The following is a 10,627-nucleotide window of genomic DNA, read 5'->3' as shown; positions in this document are numbered from 1 at the left end:
AATGGTGTTTAAAATGGATATTTTAAAAGGGGGAAGAAATGATTTTAAAATAAGTGGATGTTTAAGTATATTTAAATGGGTGTTTTGGGGTATTAAAATTGGTAAAAATTTAGTTTTTTGAGTAGGGTCTATTAGTTGGAGCGGGTTGGGGTGGTTGTTATGAGTAGGGAGGGGTATTGGATGATTGTGTAAATTGTTTGGATGGTGTTGTGGTAGGGGGTGGGGAGGGGGTAGATGGAGTTTAGGAATGGGTAGGGTTGGGATGGTGATGGTTGGGAGGGGGGGGGGGGGTGGTAGTAGATGTATATGGATTGGGTGGTGGAGGGAATGGGAGGGGGGGAGATCAACAGTTTGGAGATTAGAGCTTGGACGAAGCCGGAGGGTTGTTGGGTAGTCGCTTCGGTTATTCGTTCGAATCGCTCGATGAGGGCGGGTTGGGCGGTTATCCAGCCCAGACGGCAGCCTGGGGCTACTGTTTTTGAGAAGGTGTCTAGGCGGACGACACGGCCGTCGGTGTCGAGGGGGGTGAAGGATGGGGTTAGGGAGTCGAGGAAGGGGAAGCCGGAGGATGGAGTGGTGACTGTGGAAAGGGAGGAGCGAGGAGGGGGAGGCAGGCCACGGGATTCGGCCTCGAGAGAGCTCGCTTCGGGGAATTGGAGGTACCAGTAGGGCTCATCTTCGATGATTATCACGTCATATTTGCTGCAGATGGCGTAGATTTCCTTCTTGCGCTCGACCGAGAGGAGGATACCGGTTGGGTTGTGGCCTAGGGTGACGGTATACATCAAGTGAGGGCGTTTCCCCTTGCTGCTGTCCCAGTTCGCGAGGACGTCTTCTAACCCCCCTGGGCCAGAGACTGCCATCCCGGATTCGTCGGTTTTGACGGGCACCATTTGGACGCCGAGGGGGGTGGCTTGGTTGGTGATGTTGGTGTAGACGTAGGTTTCGCAGAGAAGGCCGGGACGGGATGAGATGGGGTCAGTGGTTCTCCAGGGGGTGACGAAGAGGTTGAGGGCTTTGGCAAACCCGTCAGTTGAGCCGCAGGTGAGGACTACTTCGGGGCCACCTTTGTAGGGGACGCCGGGGTGGAGGTGGTCGCGGGTGAACTGTCTGATCCAGCCGAGGAGGGGGGGGTAGCCTTGGGCCATGCCGTACTGCAGGGCGGTGGCTAGGTCGATCTTTTGGAGGAGGTCCTTCTGAGTGGAATCATCATGGGGGATGGTGATGTGGTTTGGTGCTGAAGGGTTTGATGACCCGGAGGAAGGAGACCATCTCTCAGGTTTGGCTGCCTGTGCCTCCAAGGTGTCGTAGGGGAAGAACTGGGCATTGGGGAGACCTGGCGGTGCAGTTGAGTATCACGATTATTACAAGAAGAGACATGATAGAATACATACCACCAGCAATGTTCAGAATGCCAGGTATCTGGAAGAACTTGTAGATTGCCTTGATCTTACTGGCATTCCGGCTTTTAGTGGTGTCAGAGTAGTGGTGGGTGAAATCGAGAGGCAGTGGCTTATCATCGTCGTCACTTAGACCGCCAGCACCTTGACGGCTATCGTCACGATAAGACAACGACGCCATTGCAACAGTTCAACAAGATCGATGAACAACTACCGGTTCAGTAAGATGAGAAGATGAGAACGGTTATGAGCAAGATGAAATCTTATCAGAGACTGATAATTGGAGAAGGCACGAAGGATTCAACCAAGTCTGGTTCAATAATCGATAATATGCTTACAAATAAACCACGATTAGCCACATCAGATCAAGCAATGCGATGCGACTTTGTCCCTTTCTCGGGATCGGGAACGCCTCTTCCAGCGCCCCAACGCGCTGTTGTAACCCCTGCCGGGCACACCTCCGGGGCTACCGCTTCGGCGGAAAACTCACTGTGGGGTTTGGTCGCAGGGGTCGGATGAGAGAGGCGGGGAATATCTATGCCAGAGCCCGCCCCCAAATGCTCTTTCTAACTTCCGGCTATTATCTACCGATCATGGTGATGATATTTATTTTGATGGTGTTCTGAATCGCCATCCGGCTTTTGCGTTGCACTTCGGTGTCTGACCCGGTCCCACTGAATCGGCGACCGGTTAGATTTGAGAAAGGGCGTGCTGAGTGAGACATTCGGGGCGGGGCCGTGTCTCAAAGCAACAACGGCCCCGAGTCATCTTTCTGCTCCGGCTCATAGTCAAAACCGAGCTCTTTGAGAGTTTTTGCCTTGCGACCCTCCAATTCAAACCTTAATTTGGCCTTCATGTGGATGGTTCTCTGCCAGCACTGCTCCTCGTCCCATCGAGGTGGCTCCTTGCCTGGAATGCCGGCTTCGGTGATCCAGTCATAGACCGAGTTGATGTACTCTGAATCTGCGCCCACCGGCCAGACGTGATACTTGGAACCTTTCTTTTCAGCTTCCTCGTCCTCCCAACGTTTCATATCATCCACTGATGGTAAGGGCAGCAGGTTCGCCCACACCCGTGAGAAGGTGGCTGCTTGACTTTGTGAGACGGGGAATGGTACCACCTTTATAGGCAGTCCTGGGAACACCAATGTTGGGTGTTCAATGTGAAAGAGATGTTTATAGAGCCCCCTGACTCGACGCCCATCCGTCACCAACGGTGGTTGTAGTGAGGTGAGAAAGGGGAAGGAGTAGAGGTAGCCCGTTGCGAAGACGATGGCATCAATGTCCTTCTCAACCCTGCCCTCTTTGAATCGGACAGCTCTGTCTGCCACGAGAAACTCTTCAATTTCTGGGACTTCCTCGGCCCCGGTCCATTCAAGGTTGGCCTCTGGGGTTGGTGTCCGCACCGATAAGAGTAATGGTTGTTGCGAGACTTGGCTGATTTGCGAGGCAATATCCAAGCCCGAGGCAGCGTTGCCCACCACGATGACCTTTTTGTTCCTGAATGGTTCGGGAGTGCGGTAGTATTTGGAGTGAGAAATTATATCGGGGTGTGTGCTGTTGAACTCGGATATCCCCTTCATGTCGGGGATATAAATGATAGAATAATGACCAGATGCGACAACAACAGCATCATATGTTGCGGTCGTAAGCTCGCCCGTTCGTAGCGATAACACATCCACGTCCCACTGATCCTTTCCCTTGGCATCTGTTCTCAGACGAACATCTTTGACCTCGGTAGAGAAACTGATGAGGTGCCTTATGTCCTGGGAGTACTGAACCAGATAGTCCTGTACGTCATCGCGAGAGGGGAAGATGAGGAGATCATCTGAGAAAGGAAAGTCCGTAAAAGGCATTAAACCTCGTGGAATGTTTGTGTGTAGTAGTTTGTACATGGGCGAGGGAAAAACTGGTCCCTTATCATCATTGCCATCTCCAGGCTCCAAAGGGGGGTCTGGCGGGCATTCGGGGTTCACTTGGGGCACACGACGGTTCTCCGCCGGCTTTGCGCTATACTTCCAGACGCCTCCAACTTCTGATTGCTGCTCATAGATATCGATCTTTTCAAAGGCTTTTTGGGCCACCAAATACTTGGCCGCAGCAAGACCGCATGGGCCAGCGCCGATGATTGCGATTCTGTGAATACCGAATGGTGCTTGGCCTAATACTGTTTCGAAGCCCATGTTGGAGAGGATCTGTGGCTCAGAAGTCGGATAGGATAGATAGACGGAATCTTCGGCGTCAAAAGATTCTTGAAAACAAAGTATACAAACTTGAGGGAAAAAGAGAGGTGGTTGTCAGTCGAACCCATTCATTGACTGATCATCAAGTCGTTACCATTGCATACACCGATTACGTGCTTCGAATACGAAATTACAGGCTGGCCCAAGCTCCCGAAACTGCCAAGGCTCTCAAGATGACACCGCCTTCCGTTTTCAGGCGGTGGAGCATGCCTCAGCTGCAAGCTCCCAGGCAGGACCCACTGTAAAGCTTCTCCAAGCCTGGAACCTACCAATGGAAACGTCACTGGTTTCCCGCTGCCGTCATTCGCGCGACAGAACCTCAAGAAAGTTGAAGGAGCTCTCCCAAAGAGCAACTCAACCCAAGAGGAGCAGCTTTGTGAGGCTGCACAACTTGCCTCTGTTCATCAACCGTCGCCAAAACATTGTAACTTCTTTACATGTCTCCCCGTACCTCCTGGCTTACCCGGAAATGACACGCTCTCAGTAATTTGAACCCGACCGCGTTCACATCATCGACACAGCGCCCTATCCAACATGGAGATGGCTGAAGACGGAAACGTCGCTGCGCTTTTGGCGACCAAACTCGCAACACCCATTGCCCAGCTTGGCCCCGATTTGCCAGATCAACCATCGCGAACCGTGCGAGGCGAAGTTGGCATTACCTGGCCCTACAACTCGGTCACCGAGACCTTTGCTTTCTTGCTGGCAGAGCCCGATGTACGACTGCGTCGTGCTCGAGGTCAAGTTCGCATCGAGCTCCATGGTCCCAGCGCAAGGATTCTTTCAAAATGTGGTCTAGGAGCCGGTGATGAGCTACTCTTCTCTCTAGAGGAAGTAACATGGACAAAGGACACATCGCCAGGCGGCATCCCTGGCTCCAGAGTGGAATGGCAATTGCAGTTCGACGAGAAGTTTGTCTTGCAGGTGCGGTCATGACGCTTGCTCGCCGATTCACAACCCATCTAACAGCTTTCTATAGATAAAATCTGGCGAAACAAACCAGCTCAGACACTTGAACATCGACCATCCCGAACTCGAGACCGAGGCCTCGCCTCGACCCCCGGCTCCGCTTGCGACAGCACCTCGACTGTCGACACCTGAGCCCGAAGAACCACCCGAACACGTCCCTACAATCCGCAAATTTTTCGAAGTTGCCGAGAACGAATATGCATCCCCAGCACTCATCAAACGGCAGCGACTGTCGTACGGTGCGCTGTTCGAGGATGGGTTTGACCCTTTCGAGGAAGACGGAGGAGTCAAGGGCAAGGGTCGCAAACGAACTCGGTTTGGCCGCGACAGCAGTGCGTGGCGCTATACCAGCCAGTCACCTAGCCCTGAACCTCAGTCACCGGCTGAGGAGTCTATGGACGAAGATGTGACCGAGAAAACGTCCCCGCAGCTTTCGCCACAAAAGGTAATGCTGGATGAGGGAGTCCAGACAGTCGATATTGAAATGACCGAGCCCACGGACGAGGCGGTGCAAACTGAACCGGTGCAAACAGAGCCAGTACAGCCCGAGTCAACACGGGTCGAGGCAGCGCAAACGGAGCCGATGGAGACGGAGCCGGTACGGACAAAGCCAGTGCAGACACCCCCAGTGCGTACAGAGAGCGCCATGGACGTGCTTAGCCAAGCAGCGCTTGCTCATGCGCAGCAGGCACAGAAGTCTCCGGCTTCCGAGGAGCATCCCAGGCTTGCCCGAGCGCAGCAGGAGAAAAGGTCACCTGTTGCTCAGGAGCAGCCAGCTCTCACAATGCCAGAATTGCCCCCTGCTACCCCCCAACATGACCAGGCTTCTGGAAAGCCCACTGAAAGCCGATCCGGTCCCCCGGCTGCCAATGCCAACACGGACATGCCCAAACTTGATACCGCCCAAAAGCCTGCTACGGATACGTTTGCTAGTAGCTCACTTTTTGGCACCCCCAAGACTCCTGGTTTCTCCATGTTTGGCACTGGCCCGCCCGCCCGGATCCAATCACCTTCAAGCATAGCAGACCAAGTTAGATTCGCGGTTTTCTCACATTCCACATACCGCACCCCCTCCGGATGCTCACGATCAACATTTCCATGGGGCCACTGGCTTTGATAAGAACGAGGCATATCCTGATTCGTATCTTGATGACGCGCCGTCTGATGTGCATATCAACAACTATTTTGCGTCGGCCGACACTCAAGATCTGCCCATTCAACAGCCCCCCATGGCGGAGAACTTTGATAACAATCAGTGGACGGTTACTACAGAGTCCCCGCGCTATAACCAAACCGAGGGCGGCCACTTTGGTGATGACGCTCTGGAGGAGGGCACCCGGATGCCTCCTGGCGATGCGGCTCTCCACGCTGCTCATGTTACTCCTAACGCATTGCCGGATGGGTTTGCTAGCTATGGGAATGGCGGGTTGCAAGGCCAGTTTGCGGATGGTGGACTTGCTACTCAGGAAGCTCGTGGCTATGGAGAGGGTGATGACTCACTTGAGGAAGACGCCGTTGGTGTAGACGATGAGGAGGATCAGGATGCCGTCCAAGATGAGTACGCGTATGGTGAGCCCATCGAAGAAGGCGATTACGACCAGCGAAACTACGTTGAGCCCTCGGATGATGATGAGGGTCTATCTGAGCAGGAAGAGGAGGTTCATCAGGAGATTGTTGATCGGTATGGTGATGCTGGGGTGTTGGATGAGTCGGAGTTTAAGGGATTCAATGATTTGTCTGAGGACCAGGAGGAGGACGATGAAGAGGAGTATGATGATGAGGAGGAGGGGGATGAGTATGATGATTATGAGGAGGCTCCGGCGGCTAAGCCAGTTTATACTGGGAGGGTGCTGCCACAGGCGAATCCGAAGGGGCCGATGGTGATTAGCTTGCTTTCGGACTCTGAGGATGATGACGTGCCTATGCCTGCGCCCAAGGCACCTCCGGCTGCTGAACCGACGCAGGAGACTCGTAAGAGCCCGGGGATTGGTTCTGATCAGGTTGATCCGGGTCTTTCTGAGGAGGTTGAGGAATCTGAGGAAGCTAAGGCATCTGAAGCAGCTAAGGACTCTGAAGAGGACGAGGTGGGATCTGAGGAGGAGGATCGGGAGCTTGAGGAGGATGTCTATGATTCTGAGGAGGAGATGCCGGATGCTGAAGAGGAGGTCTCGGAGGTTGGAGGGGCTGGAGTGATGTATGAATCAGCATCTGAAGACGAAGTTGGAGACCTCAAGGTGGAGGAAGCTTCTGTTGGAGATGAAGATGAAGATGAAGACGAAGCTGAAGACCACACGGCGGAAGAGGCTTCCGACGAAGATGAAGAGCCTGAAGAGGAAACCTCGGGCCGTGGAGGTGAAGCGCCACAACCAAGGGATGGGGCTTCAGCCAGAGATGAGGCTTCGGATGACGAGCATGAGGCTACAGCGCTCAAGGGTGAGGTTTCGAAGCCCAAGGAAGCAGCCAACGAGGCCGAAGACGAGGCCCCTGCGGTTGCTGGTGGCCAGACCCATGTGGTTGACTTTGCTGTTCACCAAGCTGATGGGCACGACGAGCAAGCACGCGCACCCGCTGATGAGCATGCCGACAAGGAAGATTCCTTTGTCATGTCGGCACCTGAAGACACGGATGAGGTGTCTGGTTCCGAGTCTGAACTTGAGATTGAACCGCCCAAGGTTGCTGCTGTTTCAGAGTCGGAGGATAAGGCATCCGAGGCTGAACCGGTGGCCGCCTCTCCCGAGAAGGCTGCCGCTTCAGAGTCGGAAGATAAGGAATCTGAGGCCGAAGAGCCGGCTGCTACTGCTACAAACGAAGCTGAGGGGGTTGAACCAAAGGTCGACCAGTCAGATGCCGCAGCCAAATCGGAACTTGAGCGGCCAGATGTCACTGCTGCCGAGTCGGCCGGCCAATTCGACGTTGATAATGAATCCGAGCATGAACACGATGCTGATTATATCCCTTCGGAAGATGAGAATGACGAAATTGACATGGCTGACGATGTGCCCCCCGGGGACTTCGACAGAGAACTCGAGGATTTCTATGACGACATGGTACTGGAACAACTCGAACAAGAGCAGGCTAACCAGCGTATGGCGTCCGAGTCGGCAGATGACAAGATGTCACTTGCGAGTCAAGTCGAGGCCGATGACGACGAGATGGATGTCGAAGACGACCACGAAAAAGCCAGCACGGCCGAACCCATGTCGGTGGTTGACGATGACGTCGATGTGGATATGCTTGATGCGGGAACGCCGCATTTCGAGTCGCCTATGGAAGCAGAGACGCCACGAGCAGAGGTCGAGTCTAGCATGATCATTACCGAGGTGGTTGAGGAGGTTGTTGAGGAGACTGTTATCATGGAGGTGACAACTGAGATTCTTGTAGAGGATGCTGCTATGGAGCAGGAAGCGACTGAGGAAGCACAGGAAGAGGTGTTGGAGGACACACAGCAGCAAGAGGACACGGATGCTGTCGAGGAAGTTCATCTGGAGCCTGTTAAGGAGGCAGAGGGAGAAGTCCCGGTGCCTGTTGTCGACGAGGAGAAGCCAGCAGTGGTGTCTCTGGAGCCGGTCGAGGGTGCAACTGCACCAGCCAACAATGAAGCAATGGGAAAAGAAGTCCCTGCCTCGCCTCCTCTCACCAACTCTTTTGCATCTCAGAAGAAACTGTCGCCATTTGCCCAAGGGTTTCAGGAAGCAATGCGGGAGACAGAGCTGCCCCCAACCCCTCTGCAGAGCATGGTGCAAGCGGAGCCTGAGGATCACGATGCCGAGGAGGAACAAGAAACCCAGCAGGCTGACGTGGGTGTTGTTCTAGAGCAGCCAGGCAAGAACAACAGTGCTGGCTCGCCAGATTTAAGCTTCAACGCGGGCGAGTCTGATGCGGAAGAAGTCGCGTCAGTCCCGAGTGCGCCTGTTCGGAAGGCTGCAGCGACGCGTGCAAGCAAACGGAATAAGAACAAGAAAAAGGCAGTCAGAGGCAAGAGCGCACAATTAGAGCTTTCCGAGCCGCCCACGCAAACCAGAGCTGTTTGTAAGAGCGCCGAGGAAGAAATCACGGTCCAGACGCCATCCTCTCAAGAGCACATGTCACCGCAACCCGAAATGGCAGCGTCATCATCCTCCTCGCCAGATGTGAGCGTCAAGCTCGCCCAGCAGTCGGTAGCAGCGCGACGGAGCAAGAGAGGGCAGCCACAGCCACAGGAGCCGCAGCCAACACGAATTAGCCCGCGACTTGCGAGGAGGCGGTCGAACAGCTTACAGTCGAGCAACCAGGACGCCGAGGAAGAGCCCAAGGGGTCTTTTAACTTGCCCTCCAACCGGGATCTCAGCGTTTTATTGGCGAGAGGCGCGCTGGCCTCGCCATCCAAGGGAGATGTCAGCGTCGGCCTCGCAAAGGATGCGCTGAATTCTCCGTCCAAAACCAAGTCAGCTTCCCCTCTGGTCGACGACAACAACACCAGCACCGCCGCCTTGAAGGCCGACCTGACCAAGCGCCTCCGCCAGGAATTCCCCGACTGCATCAACTTGACCTCACTGAAATACCACGTGGACGAGCACCCCGTCGTCGCCGCGATTGTCACCTCTGAACCCACCACGCCTGTCCGCGCCAAGAAGGGACCGAGGGAATACGTCATGTCGTTTCACATTACCGACCCGTCGATCGCGCCGGGTAGTGTTGTGGAGGTGCAGCTGTACCGACCGCACAAGGAGTCACTGCCTGTTGTCAGGGTGGGGGATGCGGTTTTGCTGCAGAGGCTGCAGGTCAAGTCGATTAGCAAGAAGGGGTTTGGGCTGAGGTCGGGGGAGGAGTCGAGCTGGGCGGTGTTTGATGCTGATGAGGGGGCGCCGCAGGTTAAGGGGGCGCCGGTGGAGGGTTGGGAGGGTTATAGGGGGTATATGACTGGTTTGAGGGGGTGGTGGAGGAGTTTGGATTCGGGTGCTAGGGGGAGGGTGGAGAGGGCGGATAGGAAGATGAGGGAGGCTAAGTAGGAGTTCTCGTTGAGTTGAGGGGTTGGGTTTTGGGGGGGTTATGTTTGTGGAGTCTGGACTTATTCTATGGAGGGAGGGGAATATGCATCTGTTTTGTTTTTTTTAAGGGGGGGAGGGCGGGAGTGGTAATGGACATTGAGGAATCATGGTTCACGGGGAGTTATTTTTCATGATTATGGGTACCTCCGAGGAAGACGGAGAGATCAACAGGCAAAAAAAACAAAACCAGCAAAGTTTGTATGCATGTATGATAGTGATTGACTTTGGTCGGTAGCCACAGTTTATGTACGGACCCTTGAGCAAGACAGCGTTTTTTTTTGGTCCCAATCAGACAAAACAAGGTTGGGAAGAGGGTGGGTGGGAGTGAGATTTGATTGGGTGTGTGCAACGCAGGATGTGCAAGCATGGGGGGGGGATGCGGCTAGATGCGTGTAAGTGGTCACCTTTTGTCTGCATGTGTCTAGTCGGATGTGAGTAGTTTTCGTGTGAGTAAGGGGGGTTGAAGCCGGGGAGGTTTTGGCGGGGAGGTGGTTGTGTAGCGAGACATTTGTGGGAGTATAAGACAAGGAGGTCTCGAAGTCGAGGGAGGAGTTTGTCACACAACCATATCCTACCAACACATCATCCATCCTTTTCTTCCAGCAGCATATCTCTACATTTCAACCATCCATCTCACACCACCAGCGTTCGGCGTATCATTAAAAATGACCACCCACCACAGCCACCACAATATTCAAATTTACCACATTGTCTTCAACAACAGCATACGACGACAACCACCACCACCACCACCCCCCTTCCTCCTCCGATGACAACCCCCCCTCTCTTACGATCTAACCCCCCCTCCTAACCCGGGAACGACTCACTTGCCTACTTCACACAAGAAGTCCGCCGCCTCTCCTCCCATCTTCATTCCGCCCACGGCCGCCGGAAGGCCACTTTCCCGTCTCCTCATTCGGTCATACACGGGACCTCTCAGCACTGCTGACTCGCGAGATTGGGGGTGTGCACTGCCGCATATTGCATTC

General features: G+C 54.3%; 3 protein-coding genes across 3 annotated transcripts in view; 1 reads left to right on the top strand and 2 right to left on the bottom strand.

The window, feature by feature from the left end:
• The window catches only part of PODANS_2_11150 (uncharacterized protein), a gene marked incomplete at both ends in the record, with an annotated part of 2,297 nt that extends 716 nt beyond the window's left edge, over positions 1-1,581 (bottom strand). The window contains 2 exons of the mRNA XM_001911892.1: positions 135-1,336; positions 1,395-1,581. Of these exons, the coding sequence (XP_001911927.1) occupies positions 135-1,336; positions 1,395-1,581 (1,389 nt within the window). The remainder of the gene's footprint in view (positions 1-134; positions 1,337-1,394) is intronic.
• A 561-nt stretch (positions 1,582-2,142) lies between these two features.
• On the bottom strand, positions 2,143-3,582 carry PODANS_2_11140 (uncharacterized protein; the record flags this gene model as incomplete). The annotated part of the gene is made up of 1 exon (XM_001911891.1): positions 2,143-3,582. One exon carries the CDS (start codon positions 3,580-3,582, stop codon positions 2,143-2,145), a length of 1,440 nt encoding a protein of 479 aa, XP_001911926.1.
• A 594-nt stretch (positions 3,583-4,176) lies between these two features.
• On the top strand, positions 4,177-9,599 carry PODANS_2_11130 (uncharacterized protein; the record flags this gene model as incomplete). Its single annotated transcript, XM_001911890.1, has 3 exons — positions 4,177-4,566; positions 4,646-5,641; positions 5,733-9,599. The coding sequence occupies 3 exons, from the start codon at positions 4,177-4,179 to the stop codon at positions 9,597-9,599; spliced, it is 5,253 nt and encodes a 1,750-aa protein (XP_001911925.1).
• Positions 9,600-10,627: the final 1,028 nt, after the last annotated feature.

Source organism: Podospora anserina, chromosome 2 (assembly GCF_000226545.1).
Source record: "Podospora anserina S mat+ genomic DNA chromosome 2, supercontig 2".
Taxonomy (NCBI): domain Eukaryota; kingdom Fungi; phylum Ascomycota; class Sordariomycetes; order Sordariales; family Podosporaceae; genus Podospora; species Podospora anserina.
This window is presented reverse-complemented; position numbering and strand designations above follow the sequence as displayed.